This window comes from Colius striatus, chromosome 17, assembly GCF_028858725.1.
Source record: "Colius striatus isolate bColStr4 chromosome 17, bColStr4.1.hap1, whole genome shotgun sequence".
NCBI lineage: Eukaryota > Metazoa > Chordata > Aves > Coliiformes > Coliidae > Colius > Colius striatus.
The window spans coordinates 14,930,343-14,947,064 of NC_084775.1; the positions used below are offsets into that span (position 1 = coordinate 14,930,343).

Sequence of the window (16,722 nt, forward strand, 5' to 3'; positions counted from 1 at the left end):
CAGATCCGCAGTGCGCAGCCGCCGCCCGGCCCGGCCCGGGGGCGGGCGCCGAGGGGCCGGCAGGAGGCGCGGGGCGGGGCCGGGCCCGGCTTGCGGGGGCCGCGGGGGCGAGCCGGGGCTGGCGGCGAGGGGCGGCGGGGCCGCCGATTCCCGTGCTCGGAGCGCCGCGGCCGCGCCTCCTCCTTCCCCCGCGCTGCCGAGGGGACGAGCCCCGCGCTGCCGAGGGGACGAGCCCCGCGCTGAGGGTCCCGGGCGGCGTCTCCCGCCCCCCCGAGCCCGGCCCGGCCCGGAGCGGCGGCTGCGGTTGCTGCGAGGCGCCTGAGGGGACGGAGCCATGGCCATAGCGGCCGTGCCCGAGCTGGAAACCCGGCTGTGTGGCAACTGGTAAGAAACGAAACCAGGCGCTGTCTGGGCGGACGGGTGGCCGTAGCTTTGGGTTTGGGTTTACTTTGCCGGGTGTTAACGCCTGACAAAGTGACTTCCTCACCTTCTGCTCCAGTTCGTGCCTTGCCAGGCTGCGGGAGGGAAGCCAGGGCATCCGTGTGGGAATAAAGACTTGCTTTTCGGCGGGGCAGGGCGTGGGGGACGTGATTCCAGGGTTTGCTTTATCGGCCCCGAAGCAGAGACACAGAAATAGAATCCCCAGCCTCACGTTGTTGTGGTTGTTCCTCTCTGATAACAGTTCTCTTGCTTTGGAAGCTCCAGCGTGGGAAATGCAGTTGCTGATAATGATGTACCCTCAGAAGTTGCCTCTGGAATACAAGCAACAAAAGACATAACTTCTCCCTTTTTTTCCCCCCTCTCCTCTCAGAGACAGCCAAATCCAAACCCTCCCTTGCAGCATCTAGCCTGTGAGCAGGGAGCACGCTCGGTTCAGCCACTGCTGGGGGAGTCTTGCTTCGCCAGGCTGCTCGCAGAGAAATGAGCAGCTGTAGGGTTTTTCTTCTGTGATACAGGGGCAACCAAACAACAGGTTACAAAAGTGAATGTTGGTGTTTTGGAGGCAGGTTTCTTGGGGTGGAGAGGGGAGGGATAATCCATCCATCTAGAAATGGTGCTGCCCGCTCGAGGCAGGAATAAGGGCAAAGCTCCTAGTGCTTCCTTTCTTTTTGGACCTTTTGTGCTTGTAAATGCAGCATCTGCCACAGGGTAGGAACAGGAATGTCTTAGAAACGAGGTGAGGTGTGGGATTTTGGCTACAGAGTAATACCTGGCCTAATAGGATCTGTCATTCCTTTCCCAGTAGAGCCCTGTTTGACCTCTCGTAGCCGACTTATTTGCAGGAAGAAACCTTTATCTTCTCAGATTAGTTTATGAACTTGAGCCTGGTAATAACTTGTTCATGCTGCAAACTTTGTCTTTCCTTTGAGGAAGTAAATCCACTTCGATTTTATCTTCAGAGATGGTGACTTTGGCACGCTCTGTGTGTTAACCTCCCACCCATGAAGGAAGGAACCCTGAAGCCTGGCTGGGCTCGCCTTTCCCTTCGGTTACTCGGTGCTCTGAGCCAGGAATTCACAGAAAGCTTTCCTGGGCATCCTGTTATGAAAAACTGCTTGAAATCATTGTCAGTGTGTTACCTGCAAAGTAACCTCCCTGACTTCCTCCTAGCAAAAAGGACATCCCTGCTGTCAACTTCATCATCCATGAGATCCACTGTAGCAGAAACATCCAAGTGTGTCGCCGCTGCGGGGAACCGGTCCCCAGGTCTGAAATGAACCACCACATGGAGGCTGAACACGTGCAGGTGAGACACAAACCTCTCCTCTAAAGCTGCTGGCTTCCCTGGCAATTAGTCTAACGAGGTCTGCTTCTTGTAGGTTACCTGCAAGTGTAAGATGAAGATAGAAAACAGCCTCTTGAAGGATCATCAGGTTGGTGGCACTTTACATTGTGGGAGGTAGGCTGTGGTATTTCCAAGCACTGATTCTAGAGCCTTTCTGTCAGCCAAGACCTGGCTCCCAGCCTGTGATTGATGCATCCTTTTAATTGAACCATGCTTTCTAAAAGCACACCCTCTGCGAGAAGGTGACTGGAAACTGCTTTAAAGCGGTGGAGCCTCCCCAAGTCTTCCTGTCAAAGGGGGAATCTGTGCTAACTGGTGATTTGTGTCCTTATTAGTGATCAAAGTGGAAAAGGGTATGTGATTTCAAAAGTACAGGATGTGATTGACTTGACTCTTCTCATTCCTTTAAACATCTCACATTCCTGACTGCTGCAGTCATTCTAGTGACTCCTTATGTCCAAGCAGCCTGTTTAAATGGCTTGTAACCTAAGCTACAATAGGACACACGGGATTTTCTGAGTTCCTGAACCCACTTGGCTGCTGTTTGAGGCAACCTTGGTTATAAATGTCAGTACCTCCCCTTCCTCATTTAAAGACAGCTCTGGGTGTGCCACTTCAGTCTGAGGGAAAAACAAACCAGTTCAAACCCCTGGAAGTAGTTTATCCTGCACATTTGCACGTAGCGCTTTCAGTTTCGTTTGTAAAGCAAACTGATGTATCACTGCAGCCTCTGCAGTTACAACACATCTGTTTAACCCCTTCTGACTTTGGCCTTAAGTGGAGGGTAAAGAAGACACACCAGCAGTTCCTGTTGAGTGGTGCACAGGCTGGGAGTCTGTTCCCCAGCAGAACACACACCAACGTGGCTTATAGCAGCACTCAGTGAAATGTGATCAGTGCTGGATGTTGGGACTGTACCTAAAAGCTAACTTCAGAAAGCACTGTGCAAATCTGCTGCCTGAGCAATCCAGGCTCACAAAAGCCCAACACTGTGAGTCTTCAGAGTGCCTGAGCTGGCATGGCTCTGGCTACACAGGTGGCATCACACCTTCCTCTTCCATTTCTCACATAGTGTCTTATTCCAGGCTGTGTAGCTTGGGACCTGCCTAAAGAAACAACAGGCAGCTGAGCTCTGGGAGCAAACTGAGAACCTCCTTTGCTTCAGCGTTCCCTGGGTGAAGCGCAATGCGTGTGTCGTTTGGCAGGCGTTGGCGTGCCCCCTGCGCCCCGCCCCGTGCCCCTTCTGTGCCATGGAGCTGCCCTTCAGCAAGCTCCAGGAGCACGAGGCGTTCTGCGGCGCTCGCACCGAGGCGTGTGGCGCCTGCGGCCGCAACGTCATGCTCCGGGACCGAGAGGAGCATCCCCGAGTCTGCGGGACGGAGGCGAAAGGGAGGAGGGGAGGCCAAAGGCCTGGCTCTGAGGATGAGGATGCACGCGTGCGCCTGGGACGCGGCCCAGCCCGGCTCGGATCAGGTAACGGCCCAGGCAGAGCAGATCGATAGAGCTGGCTAGGACACAGCATTGTCCCTTAAGGACAGCAGCAGAACAGATGCCCTGCCACAAACCAAAGTGCAGAGAGAGCAGTAACTGGCTTGTAATGGGGCATCTGATACAGGTGAGATGCTGAACTCCACGAGTGCCCACAGGAGCACGTGTGAAACCCTCATGGCTGCTGCCCAGAGGGGAGCTGCTGCTTGCAGGCTTCATGTTCCAATTTGTCGTGTTTCTCTTTTTGAAGAGCATCAGCTGGGGCTGTGGGAGAGAAATGAAGCCCCTCATTCTCTGCTCCATGAAGAGTGGGACGCGGATTTAGACTACGTGCTGGCTCTCAGCTTACAAACAGAGAATCATCCTCCCAAGGCTACTGCAGCTGAAGCTGCCAGTGGCTTCTGGGCCACCAAAGAGCCTGAGCTGTCAGCCTGTCTCAGCGACACAGACCAGGCAAATAGCTTATCCTGTGACTCCCCAGTGTCTTTTAGTAGGCCAAACCACATCAAAAGTAAGTGTAACTGCTGTCGTGGGGGCTGTTTTCCTTGGAGGGAAGGGAGAAGGAAAGAGGATTCTTGGCTTGGGAATGTCAAAGGTTATCTAATGTCAGAGTTAGTCTTTTTGAGACTCCCTGAAGATCATTTTTAGGTAATTAATACACAGAAGCATGACACAGTAACACACAGGATTAGAGTCTCCCCGCGTCCTTCCTTTCTGGGAACTTTTCCTTCCTGAACCCTTTTCAATATTAGTTTTTAAGACATTTTCTTTCTAAGAGGTATTGCTAGAGCAGAACAGCAAGGCAAGAAGAAATACAAGCTCTAATGACCTGCTGAGCTCGGCAGGCGGCAAAGGCTTCATAACAGCTTCCTTGGTGAAGTTAAACATGAGAGGAAGGGAGGATCTGGGGGAGAGCTGGAGCTCCAGCTCCTCAGGAAAGGAGAAATGGTACTAAAGGATTTACTGAAGGCAGCAAGAGGCTGTTTCACCAGACCATTCAGTACATCTTCGATCCCAGAACATTGTTCTCACCCTGGGTGATGTGGCTTGGCCAGAGTAAATCAGAGCAGGGAGTCAGACAAGAGTAACTGTTCCCCTCACATTGGCTCTTGGGGTGTGGGAGTTGGGTGGATGCAGCTGCCTCAGCCCCTCTCTGGTAGGGGACGTGACTGTTGCTCACTCTGCAGGTGATGAGGTCACCATGTTGCCATGTGAATTCTGTGAGGAGCTCTACCCTGCTGATGATCTGATTCTCCACCAGGTTTAGTACTTCCTTGTACTGTATGTGGGGGGTTGCAGTCAAGACTCGTGTCACCTGGTGCTATGGGAGCACTGCAGCAGTGTGGTTGGTGAAGTCCATCTCTGCCCAGTAGCAGAGCTAACTCTCCCTTGTTGCTTGTGTAACAGACAGGTTGTAACCCAGCAAGTGCCTTTGCCTCGTTCAGTAAAAGAAGCTCCTCTGCACCTCCACGGGAGTGTGATGACTGGCGTGCTCTCAGCTCCAAAAGCAGTAGGTCTCTCTCTTCATCCCAGCCCCAAGCTGCCCAGGCAGAAGGAAATGTAAAGATTCCATGTGAATTCTGTGGCATGCAGCTGGAAGAGGAGATGCTCTTTCCTCATCAGGTACCAACCACAACTTGAGCTGTTGTACCACCCTCAGTTGTTGAAGAGCCACCCCACCCTGTGGCACCTTCTTTAGCACGTTTCAGGAATCCAGTAACTGTCCCCTGGCTCAGAGCTTCCCCAGCAAAAGCTCTGGGGTCTCATTAAGGTGTTGTGGTGTGCTGAAGCTCTTAGTGAAAACCAGCAATTGTTTTGAAAGCCCTTCTAAGGAAAGAGAGGTTTGTGTATGGTAATGAGGACTTGTTAAGAATTAGTGACTGGAGAGGAGTTGCAACAAGATGGTTTGTTTGCAGAAGGACCCTCTGAGGTTCAGGTTTTGAGTCTCACCTGGTACTGCTGGGATCTGACAAAGGCAACAAACCTTTTCCTTCCTAGTTCCTGGTTTTGGTTTGTGGCTGATGGGTTTCTGTCATCTTGTTCTGTCGTTCCTTGATGTAATTAACCTGCAGAAAAACGGGATTTGATAGCCAGGGCAGCCAGAGAGCCACTGCTGTGGGCAGCACGGCTTGGAAATCACTTTTACCTTGATTTTTGTCCTTGGATTTGGTTTCTCTGATGGCACCAGTCTCAGGTGGGTAGCAGGGACTGCAGCAGACCTGCCGTGACAGCCCTCCAGGCTGCTTCCCCTGTGCTCAGGCCCAGCTGTGCAGGGCCCTTTGGGGGCTGAGGCCCAAAGGAGAGAGGTGGCTGGTGAGGTGAGGCCCCAGGTATCACAGAACCATATGGGGGGGTTGTGCAGCAGGACGGGATCATGGGGCCAGTTGCATTTTTGCTTCAGTCCTGTGAGAGCCAAGTGACTCCTGTAAGAGAAACAGCAGGTGTCAGCCATCACCCTCTGCCTCTTCCTCAGAGCAGCTCCCTCCTCCCCCTCAGCTTGGCAGGGGAAGGCTGGAGGAGCTGTGGCTCACCCCTGTGCTCTGTTCAGCAGCTCTGTGTGTGGCAGCCGCTGCCCGAGAGGAGACCAGCCCCAGGGCAGGCCCAGAGGCGCAGCAGCCGTGCAGGTGTGGGCTCAGCCCTGCCTCCTGCCCTCTCCTCCCCCACGGTGCCTGTGCCCCTCCTGCTCAGCGCCCTGTTCTTGTCCTCACAGGAGCTGCTTCTCGGGGCACAGAGGGCTTGGGGCAGCAGCAGCCGAGCTCTGCACGAGGGACCAGGTCACTGAGTGATGCAGCTGCCACCTGGGACTCAGCCCCGTCCCCTCTGGTGAGAGGCAGCGCTGCCCCCACCCCCCCAGGGCAGCCCAGGAAGGGAGGGGGCAGCCAGGGCAGGGCCAAGAACAGAGCTGCAACAGGATCTGCACGGGGGACAACAGCCCCTGGGAGACCTCCCCGGGACCTGCACTCAGGAACCCTCACCTCCAGCTGCTCAAGAGCTTCTCCAGCCCAGCCCAGGTGAGGCCTTTTGTCTCCATCCCCAGCGGCCACATGGGGCTGGTCCTTGAGGGTGAGGGGCCGGTGGTGCTGCAGAAGTGAGTCATGGCAGCAAGGTCCTGATCTTCATCAGGCAGTGACCTGACAGCAGAACCCTGACAGACCCATCCTGTCCTCAGCCTCAGCTCCTCACAGGGCTGTGCTGCATTCCCTCCTCCGTCCCTGGGGCTGAGGGGTTTGGCTCAGGTTCCCTGGGGTTCAGACACCAACCTTGGGCTTCTGTATCCCCGTGGAACGGACTAAACAGTCACTGGGGGACAACGTAGGCTCGTGGTGTTACCTGGTCCTGCCCTCATCTTCACATTCCTCAGTGCTTATGGAGTAGAATCTGCTGCTTCTGCCACACAAATAACTGGGTTAGAGTTCAGAAGGAGGGGGGGCTTCTTCCCTGACCCGTGTGTGTCCAGGGCAGGCTCCTGTGGGGGGTGGCTGCTCCTGACTGTCCCTTTCCTCTGCAGCACCCACCCTGAAGGCAGAAGGGGCCGTGGGCTGGCAGCTGTCGCCCCCCAGCCCAGGAGCACTGAGGTGAGGGGCTGGGGCTGTGGGAGGGAAGGCTGAGGGGGAAGGGGATACAGCAGCACTCAGCTCAGGGTTGGGGGAGAGGGGACAGGGCCTGGCTGTGACCCCGGGGATGGTTCTGGCAGGAGGATGAGCTGCTCTCACAGCCCCTCCCCTGGGGCACCGAGGGTTTGGGCAATTGTTTCTCACCCCATACTCTTGCAAAGCAGCATTTTTACTTCTTTTCCCCCCCTCTCCTTTCCCTGGAGGTGAAAGCCCAGAGCGCGGCCTCTAGACGTCCAGAGAAGTGATGAGTGAGCCCTGGGTGCCACAGCACGTGTTGCTCTGAGCAAGCACCTCCCTCGTGGCTGCTCCATGGAAGATTTTACATGAATTAAAACTTTGATAGGCGGTGATCATTTTATATCTCTCTATAAATGCATTTTAATGAGAGCAGGCTCCAGGGCTGTTGTGCCTGCCCCAGCCCCGGGCAGCACCCCTCCCCTGGGACCTGCTGTGCTTACCTGGCCTGAGCCCACACCCGCCTCCTGCCACGCTTCAGCATGCTCTCAGAGCCCAGGCTTTTAGAACTCCTTGTAATAAAGTTTATCTGGTTCTGTCCCAAAACCTTGTGCACTAACATTCTGTTCCATGTCCTGCTGTGGGCTCACAAATGCTGGGGGAGGGCAGGTTTGCCACCCCCACACAGCAAGAGCCAGTTCCCCCCTCAGGGGCAGCTGCCTTCATTAATGAACTTCTGTCCCACTTACACCTGCAGTCGTGTTTGCTCATGTGCTTTGTGATACAAGCACCAGCCTCAGTCACAGGGTGCAGCAGGGGCAGGAGCCAGCTCACAAGCCAGTCCCTAGGGCAGGGTTGGTGCTGGGACTGTGTCTCTGCAAGGCTGACCAGGGCAAGAGGGACCTTGCTTGGAAAATACAGACATGGGAGCGCTGCCTCCACCCACACTGTGATTGTTTACACAGGAAAAGCAGAATAATGGTGGTTAAAGGCAAGGGGAGAGGAGCAAAGGCCCAGGGCAGCCTCAGGGCCCATGCAAAGTACAGGGAGCAGCAGCTGCTGCCTGAGGGGTTATTCCTCAGCAGGGGCAGCTCTGAGCTGGCTCCAGGAAAAGGGAGTGGAGGCTGCAGTAGTCACACCTCAGCTGCAACACACCAAAGGCTCTGGGCTGAGGCAGGTGGCAGCTCCAGCCCCAGCCTGGGAGGGGGAATCTGCGCCAGGGGCTGCTCCACACAACGCGGCCGGTACCGAGACACACAGAGACCACAGACCAGCTGAGACCCAGCTCCAGAGTTGTGCCATTGTTTAGGATCATTTTACATTCTGAATGAATACATATTAAAATAATCATCACAAACCAATCTTTGCTTTGACAAACCAGCCTGTTACAGACAACGTCGACTTCATTTAAAGCACGAGGAAGTAAGGATGGTTAGAAAAGCTTTAATTAAAAGGCCATTGGGGCTACAGCTGCAGCACTGTAGCACACACTTCCTAGTCATGTAAAAAAAAAAAGCAAAGGAAAGCCCAAACCCCCAGCACAACTCATCCTCTGCAGGGCTCAGCCTGCCCCCAGCAGAAACCCACGCTGACAGGGGGCACAGACACCAGTGTGACATTGCTCCTGTAGAAGAAGCTTCATTTACACAGCGAGGTGTAAACAGCATTGACTAAAAGTTTGTTATTTGTAATCATAAATAATTAGTTGTAATAAATACGTATCAAGTAAGTTCACAGCAGGTTGGGCCAGGCCTGGCTGCAGGTGCTCCCACGGGGGGGTTTCTCACTGCCCCCTAGAACCAGCCTCACAAACCCTGGCAGGGGGAGGCCTGGGAGCCCCACGGATCCCCCCCCAGCACCCAGGGCTCCAAAGGGGCCATTTGAACGTGGTACAAAGCCAGGGGGCAGGAGGAACCCCCCACGCAGCACCGGCTCTGCCAGGAGACCCAGCGAACTGCGTCCCTCGCAGCAGCAGGCCCCAGGCCCTGCCCCGGCTGGCCAGGCCCCTGCTCTGGGCAAACAGCCTGTCTGCACTTACCCAGCACTGGCTCAGCTCTGCAGCACCTCTGCCAGGACACGGAGAGGAGAAGGAGGAACCGGCCCTGGGCAGGAGGATGCTCCTCAGCAGGGCAACCTGGGACCTGGCCCCTGCCGTTCCCAACCTCTGCTCTCATTCGCTCACAGGACAACGGGAACACACACACGTGGTTAGGCCTGTTGCTCTTAACATCTTACCTTCCAACACACTCAGCACTCCCAATATTCACAATAATATACAATAAATACAACTTGTTGGACTCCCAGGACCACCCAACCGGCCCCTCGGGGCGGCAGTCCCGGGCCATCCCCGCCCCCGCCGGGCTCCGAGCGCTTCCCGAGGCGTCTCACGCTGCCCGGCGGGACAACGGCGTTAGCAGAGCAGGGGCAGAGGGCAGGGCGCAGCTGAGCCCGCCCAGACCCAGCTCACACCCAGCTCAAGTGGGAGCACGGCTCTGTCCGCAGCCTGTGTGACCTCTCCCAGCAACACAGCAGCGTTACTCTGTGCTCCCCACACCTCATCCCCTTTCGGTGCCACGTTTCATTTGCTCTGAGATCAAAGATCATTTTTGAGTACAAAAGCCAGTGGTGGGTGTTTAAGCCCACGCTGATTGCTCTGAGAGCCCCTTGGGCAGCAGGACAGCCACAGCTGATGCTCTTGCGCCGTGGTATCTTACACCAGACAGAGAGAAGCCATTCGGTTTCTGCTAACATTTTAATTACAATAAATTACCTTGTTGCTAAGCAAAGCAGACATTCAAGAACATCGAGGGCAAGAACCCGAGTGAATCGTGGCCCTTTCACTGTTCTTTCCATGATCCATCCTCATGCTCAGAAGCGTCCAGCTGAACCCCCAAGTTAAGCGTGGCAGCTGCCCCTGTGCCTGCTGCCAGTTGAAAACAAGTGATGAGAGAATGGGTTTGGAAGGCAAACATGCAGCTTGGCAGCACTGTTCTGCTCTAAAGCTCCAGCAAGTGCCCAAGTCCTGCCTGCTCTGTGGCTTCACTCCCCCCACACACCCCCTTCCTCCCCATTTTTGTACTCAAAAATGTCTCAGGGGAGAGCAACTGATGAGCCTCGGCTTCCCAGTGCCTCCCAGTGCCGCCCAGCTCCTCCCTCCCGGTGTGTTTGCGTGGGGAGCATCATCCTAAGTTACAAAATTAGAAATGTACATGTTGAAAGGTTTTCTTCAAAATTAAATTATCCACAAACTGGTCTTTACTAAACTATCCTACAAATATTCCACAAACAAGGCAGCAAAATAACCAGTCCACCACAAAGTCTACGAATACAAAATGGGAAAGTCTTCCAGGAAGTACTGTAACAGGAACAGAAGTTCAGAGAATAAATTAACCTCCACAGCTGGTGCCAGGGTGGTACAGGGGAGGTGCTCAGGGGGTCCCAAGGGCAGCAGCAGCCCCCTCAGCCGCTCAGAGGGTCCTCCCGGTAGTGGATGGCGTAGCGCAGCTTCTCCAGCATGATGTCCAGCGAGGAGTACTGCGGCAGCTTGATCATGAACATGCAGGTCTCCACGCGGATGTAGCGGCAGTCTGGGGAGCCTGCAGGGAGACACAGCCCCAGTGGGCCACCACCATGGCTTCTGTTCTCTTTTACCCACACAAAAACCCCTCTCCTACAGCCCCGAGTGCAAAGTGACAAAGCACAGGAGTGCTGACTGTGTCTCCTGAAGCTGGAGCACTGCTGTGCCCCTCCCTCAGTCCAAGCACGTAAAAGATATGTCTCCAGTGCCAGGACAAGGGGTGATGGGCACAAGCTGGAACACAGCAAGTTCCACTTAAACACAGGGAGAAACCCCTTTGGTGCTGAGGTGAGGGAGCCCTGGCCCAGGCTGCCCAGGGAGGGTGTGGAGGCTCCTGCTCAGGAGGTTTCCAGTCCCACCTGGACACGTTCCTGTGCCCCCTGAACCAGGGGAAGCTGCTGGAGCAGGGGCTGGATGAGCTCTGGAGGTCCCTTCTCACCCCCACCACGCTGGGATCTGTGGCTATACAGTCTCTCCCCATCTCTGCACAGCCATGCTTTAGGCAGTTCAAATCCATGTAGGAAGAAAAGCTTTAGCTAGTTTACAATCAAGTTCTCTCTCTCTTTACTTACAGCCTTCACTCCCTGCCTCTCCTTTGTCTTTCTTCATGCATCAAAGACATGTTTAAGTGAGAGAGGGCCCTGCTGTGCCCTGGCAGAGGGAGCCCAAACCCACCTGCAGCCCCGTCAGGGGGGGCGATTTTCATGGGGTAGGGCGGGACGTGAGCTGTGTCAGGGCCACCGTCCTTGCAGGGGCAGGTGAAGGGGATTCTCTCCTGGTTACAGGCAAACTTGATGAACTTGCAGAGCTCCTCCTGAGTGAACGTCTCCAGGGCACTCCAGAAAAATTCGATGTGCTGATCGGTTTCCATCAGGCCGACCTGGTACATGGTGTGTGCCTGAGGGGAGAGAACACACCATGGCTGTGGCTGCTTGCTTCTCCCTTCATAAACCCTCCCTGCCTCTGCTGGGATAGAACAGGGTAGGATCTGGAGGAGGGAATCGAGTGCACCCTCAGCAAGGTGCAGATGATATGAAGGTGTGGGGGACCATCAATCTGCATGAGGGCAGGAAGGCTCTGCAGATGGGCCTGGGCAGGCTGGAGTGATGGGCCGAGGGCAACGGGATGAGGTTCAGCAAGGCCATTGGACCAGGTCCTGCCCTTGGGCCACACCAAGCCCAGGCAGAGCTCCAGGCTGGGGCAGAGGGGCTGGAACGCTGCTGGAGGGAAAGGGCCTGGGGGGGGATTGGTGCCAGTAGCTGAACATGAGCCAGGAGCATGCCCAGGGGAGCAAGAAGGCCAGTGGCATCCTGGCTCGTGTCAGGGGGTTGGGCTGGATGATCTCTAGAGGTCTTTTCCACCCCTCCCCCCGCCCCACTTGGGGATCCTGAATCCAGTGAAATTCTCAACTTCTCTGGAGGCAGAGGGGTGCCCAAGCAGAGGCCAGTGCTCCACATGGACCCTGCTAGCTGTACCCCAAGCAGAAGGCTCTCCCCTAACACCTTCCACAGGGGAGGGCCCTCTCTACGTGCCTGACTGCCAAGTTTTACCAAAGAAGCTGTAGTTCTTCACACCTTGAGAAACTCCAGGTTAATGTAGGGAAGGCCACAGGTCCTGAGCTCCATCTCCAGCGGGGTGAGCGTGGTGAGGAGCTGCAGGGGGATGATGGCCCCGAGGCCAGCACGCACTGCTGTCATGCACTCGGGCGTCTGCAGCTCGCGCAGCCTCAGGCTCCGGATGGCCGCTGCATACATGTCCTTGTTCTCCCACCTGCAAGGGCACAGGCTCAGGACAGGACAGGAGAGCCTGCAGGAGCTCTCTTGCCCCACAGCAGACATACAGGAGGGTTTTATGGGGCCATTCTGCTTCTAGGTAAGAGGGAGCATTAAGCTGTTTGTACTGTGATGCTTCCCAATCTAGTTCCACTTTGCTGCGGCTCCTCTGCCCTCGTGGCCTGTTCTCACAAGCCTCCTAATTGTGGGTGTTGACTGAAGGCAGCAAGCAGTCAATGAGCACTGTTCCTCAGCTGCCTGCCCCTCACAGAACAAAAGGCACTGCTGGAGGTTCCAAGTGCCCCACAGCAAACGTAAAACCTTCCCAGACCCTTCCAGCCTTGGCCGTGTTACAAAAGCATCCCTGGACAGCCTGGTGCTTGGAAAAGTATGCCAGAGCTGCCTCCTTCTCCTGTAACCCTCTGCAAGGTCCTGCCAAGGAGGCTGTTACTTACCCCACTGGAATGTGTCTGCCTCTGGGACAAAGCTCCACTTCTTCCCCTGTCATGGTCAGGTAGGTGAATTTGCAGCATGGCTTGTTGGGACAGTCAGGGCTCTCTGTTGCCAGGTGCTGAGAAGCGATTTCTGCACACAGAGCTTCCAGTTCAGTCTCATCATTTATCTGTCACAAAGCATAAGTAGCACCTGATGACCAGCACCTTGTATCCATGCTGTCCTTGTGACTCATTGAGGGCATCACCCCAAAGTGCACTCCTCCTATCATCTGGGGACAGCAGGGACAGTGAGAGGCAGTAATGGCTTTACTGGTTTATTTTCTGGCTTAAGCACTGCCAAGTGCCAGCAAAACCTTAATTCCACTGGGCTTGGCAGCAGAGGAGACTGAGCAGCTTTTCCAAGCCATCAGGATGTCAAATGCTGCACCCAAGATGAGTGAAAACACTCCAGAACCCTGGTCACACGAAACACATCTGTCACCCATGAAGCCAACCAGAAGCACTTAGGGCAGGCAGTGAAATCAGCTGCTGTGAGAGCCACCTGCTTGGGGGAAACCCTGAGGGAAAAGGAAGGAAAGGAAGGAAACAGGTCACTCACGTTTTCAAACTTCTTGATGTAGTTGTAGGTGAGGATGTCAGCTTCCTGGAGATCAACATCGGGATCCAGTGGCTCTCCCACCAGGGTCTTCCAGAAGGAGGGCAGGAGGTCAAGGGGCAGAGGAACATCTGCTCGAATTGCAATACCCAAGAGCTGCCCAAAGAAATGGAGCAGCTGCTCCTCAGCGTAGGTGATGGGGCTGGGTGTCAGAATGTACTTCCCCTTCAGAACACACAGACAGAACACAGCACACACAGAGGTATTGAACAGCTGAGCATACTCCACAGGCCCTCCCAGCAACAGGCTTGTGACAACACTGATTTGGACACTGTGAACAATGGTATGGCATGGAGGCTGTGTGCACTGTACAGGGATATTACATCACACTATCTTATCACTTCATGATCAAAGCCAGACCATAAAGCTGGCTGCCCTGGGAGCCCTGCTTTACCAGCTCTGATACTGAGCATCCACAGGGCTTCTCTGTATTTGTTCTTTTAGCTGGGGGCTGTTTCTCAAATACCACTTGGCTATGCAAGGCCAGGTCTGCTGGTGAGATGTGCTGACAGAGGCTGTTGCTCTGAAGCTTCTCTCTGCATTGTTAACAGAATGTGTTCTACTCCTGGCCAAACACATGCATGAAAAAAGAGAAAAGCAACTTCGTTTCTTGCATGGAGATACCACACCTTATTCTTATTGACTGCAGAGCTTGGGCACAGCAGGAGAAGGGAAAGGGAAGAGCTCTGCAACTCTTTACAAACTTGCCAAAGGAAGTGACGGAAAGATCCACCTGAAAGAGAGAGGCAAGAGAATGAAATGCTGCCTTTGAATCCAGAGTTTGCCATTCTCCTTGAAATCATGTCTTGAGCCTTAGATTGCACATTTAACCTCTCTGAGTGCACAGGCACGTGGCTGAAATGAGGCTGGGGGAGGCACCAGCCCTGCCAGCTTGCTGTTCGTGTGCAAGTCCACATGCAACCAGGATCATGGAACAGCAGGTGTTGGAAGGGATCTCTGGAGATCATACAGCCCTCTGCTAAAGCAGGTCCCCTTAGATCAGGTCTCATTACATGCAAAAAACCAGTCACTGAACGGCTTCCTGGGGACTTCCCCAGTGCTGCTTTGCTCTTCCAGCACTCTGTGCCAGGCCAGCACAAACATTTGTTACACCAATTGGCCTGCAAATGAAATTTGCCACTTGATTAGAAGATGAATGGTGCTGTCTCCAGAAGAACAGAGCACTCCCATGGCTGAAAGCAGCGAGGGAACACGTCAGAGATATCACAGACACTGAGCTGTGGAGGTAACATCCATCTCTTCATAGCTGTTGTCAATACCTGCAGGACCAACACACCACAAAGGTAACGCTGCTCCTTAAAGTTAACATGAGCTGCCTTCTGGAGGACCTGGTTTGCACCTGGAGTAAGCTCTCAGTAACTCAGTCAGCTGGGGTAAAGTTCTGAGGACTGTCCCTGCCATCCCCACTTACTTGTTCCGTGCACCTCCTCCCCTGTGAAGCGGATGTTGAAGGCATAGGTGGGGTCTCCACCACTGGCCAGTTTCACACAGAGCTGAGAGGAGGGCACACAGGCGAGCTGCCTGGCTGCCTGGCAGAAGTAGGAGTTCTCTGCAGAACGGATCTCTCCTGTTTAAAACCAAAAGCAATAAAGAACATCTCTACACTCAGAGTATTTTGCACCAATAAGGGTTTGAGCTTAGACCAGATCTGAGTTGTTGCAATGGATTAAACTGGATTTTTAAAGGACAAAGGTTTCCCCTACCTCCAACGATTTCCAAGGGATCCAGGGTGATCTCGGGGGCTGCATGATCAGCAGTTCTTTGCACAGTGGCATTCAGCACTCTGTTCATTACGATTACTTTTGTGTCATAAAAGATTAAACCTAAACAAAGAAACACGTTGCAGTACAGAGAAACTATCCCTCTACAGTCCTAACCTCCTGAAACTCACAGTGCCCAGCAGTGGGATAATTTCACCTTCATTAGATGAGTGAGATCTGGCTCATCCACATCCTCCCCTCCTTTGCTTTAAGGAGATACACTTGTTACTAACGTGCAGTGGAAGAAGTGCAGGGGGTTAGAACACTGCTGAGCACAATCCTAATCTTAGAGAAACAGATCCCAGCAGCTCCACCAGAACCTCTGTAAATTGGACACACTTTGCCAAACAGCTTTCAGAAATCTGAGATGTTTTGCCAGTAATGCTAGAGGCAAGAAAACCTGATAAAAAAATCAGGCTGTCATGTTGCACCATAAATACAGGCTCTATAAAGGCATATCTCTGAACATGCTTCACTTCCTCATACTGGGCTTACAAGGGGTATTTTTTTCCTAGCTGGGCTAATACAAAATCCTCCTTACACACACCAACACCTTTGGTGAACTCTGTATCTCCTTCAGAAGAAAACGAGTTTGGGAAATGTGATGACCTCAATCTTGATCTGCTTTGCTGACTACTAAAGGCTTGAAAACACTTTTTAAAATGCTGATGCACGATAAATATTTTCTTGCTCTCTTCAACTCTACAACATCAATGACAAGAAGGATGCCAACCTGTCCTGAGACTCTCACCTGACCTACTGCTTGTTGACTAACAAAGAGTTTTAATTTATCAGCACCTCCAAGAAGGGAAAGGTACATTTGAAAGCCCCTTGAAGATAGGAAACATGAGCCTTTAAAGAAACAAACCAAGAAACACAAGCACAGTGAGAAGTGCCCTCAGGTTAATGTTGTTTCTTGGCTGTTCCTCACAGACCATGTGCCAGCTCATGAGGCTGCAAATGAAGGCAGCAAGAGCTTGTTAGCACACCACTCGCTGTCCCACTGCCCCTCTTCCCTGGATGTCCTCCCTTCTCTCACAGGTACACGTGTTAAACTCTTCTGCCAAATCTCTCAAGGAAACCCCTGTGGTGTATATGTATGTTCCCTGAGCAGCCCACCTTTGGCCTCCTGCAGCAAGGCAGCGATGCTGTTGCTGTACATCTCGGTCTGCCGCAGCTCCACCAGCGGGAGGAAGAACGTCTCCAGCGTCGTATTGAGCGACTGGAGCAGAGCAAACCGTAGGCGGAGGCTTTCCACCGGCACATCTGAGTGGGAAATGGCTGGTCAGAGAGATCAAGGGATTCCCTACCTAGTGCAAAGTCCATCTTCCCAGCAGACTCAGGCCAGGAGCCACACAAGCTTCCTTCTAAAGCAGCCCCTGCCGATCCCTGCACGTCAGCACGAGGGCTGAAGGTGCAAGAACAGCATGATCTGTGTTGTTCCTTCTTGGATCTCAAGTCTCTGGGTGTCTGAGTCCAGCACCTTTCATCATCACTGCATTTGCATTATCTAGAGACCCTCTGAAAGGAACTTAGTGCTCAGAGCAGGATTTAGGTGACTAAAGCCTGCCTAGGTCTGGAACTGAAACCCAACCCTCCTTCCCCCCCGTCAGCTACATTCACTGGGTTTCCCTGCTGC

The 16,722-nt window shown here is 53.9% G+C and overlaps 2 protein-coding genes across 6 annotated transcripts in view; one reads left to right on the top strand and one right to left on the bottom strand.

Annotated features, from left to right (window-relative positions):
• The first annotated feature begins 104 nt into the window (after positions 1-104).
• On the top strand, positions 105-7,449 carry TRAFD1 (TRAF-type zinc finger domain containing 1). Of its 2 annotated transcripts, none has more exons than XM_062010272.1 (11): positions 105-384; positions 1,612-1,747; positions 1,821-1,874; positions 2,992-3,259; positions 3,525-3,785; positions 4,462-4,535; positions 4,682-4,897; positions 5,823-5,898; positions 5,985-6,285; positions 6,783-6,849; positions 7,092-7,449. In XM_062010272.1, exons 1-11 carry the CDS (start codon positions 335-337, stop codon positions 7,131-7,133), a joined length of 1,545 nt encoding a protein of 514 aa, XP_061866256.1. In that variant the 5' UTR covers positions 105-334; the 3' UTR covers positions 7,134-7,449. The 2 variants fall into 2 exon arrangements, with proteins under 2 accessions (XP_061866256.1, XP_061866257.1); XM_062010273.1 differs by having other exon boundaries at positions 5,826-5,898.
• A 673-nt stretch (positions 7,450-8,122) lies between these two features.
• The window catches only part of HECTD4 (HECT domain E3 ubiquitin protein ligase 4), a 69,322-nt gene continuing 60,722 nt past the window's right edge, over positions 8,123-16,722 (bottom strand). For all 4 annotated transcript variants that reach the window (XM_062010410.1, XM_062010408.1, XM_062010409.1 and 1 more), the window contains exons 68-76: positions 16,203-16,349; positions 15,027-15,146; positions 14,735-14,890; positions 13,932-14,035; positions 13,246-13,467; positions 12,648-12,814; positions 11,995-12,190; positions 11,096-11,318; positions 8,123-10,439 (exon numbers count right to left, since the gene is read on the bottom strand). In XM_062010410.1, the coding sequence (XP_061866394.1) occupies positions 10,303-10,439; positions 11,096-11,318; positions 11,995-12,190; positions 12,648-12,814; positions 13,246-13,467; positions 13,932-14,035; positions 14,735-14,890; positions 15,027-15,146; positions 16,203-16,349 (1,472 nt within the window). In that variant the 3' untranslated portion in view covers positions 8,123-10,302. The remainder of the gene's footprint in view (positions 10,440-11,095; positions 11,319-11,994; positions 12,191-12,647; positions 12,815-13,245; positions 13,468-13,931; positions 14,036-14,734; positions 14,891-15,026; positions 15,147-16,202; positions 16,350-16,722) is intronic.

Coding starts and splice junctions, on each gene's coding strand:
- TRAFD1 (XM_062010272.1), top strand. CDS start 335: ATGGCCATAGCGGCCGTGCCCGAGCTGGAAACCCGGCTGTGTGGCAAC. Junction 385..1,611: donor ACCCGGCTGTGTGGCAACTG/GTAAGAAACGAA, acceptor ACTTCCTCCTAG/CAAAAAGGACATCCCTGCTG. Junction 4,898..5,822: donor AGATGCTCTTTCCTCATCAG/GTACCAACCACA, acceptor TGCTCTGTTCAG/CAGCTCTGTGTGTGGCAGCC.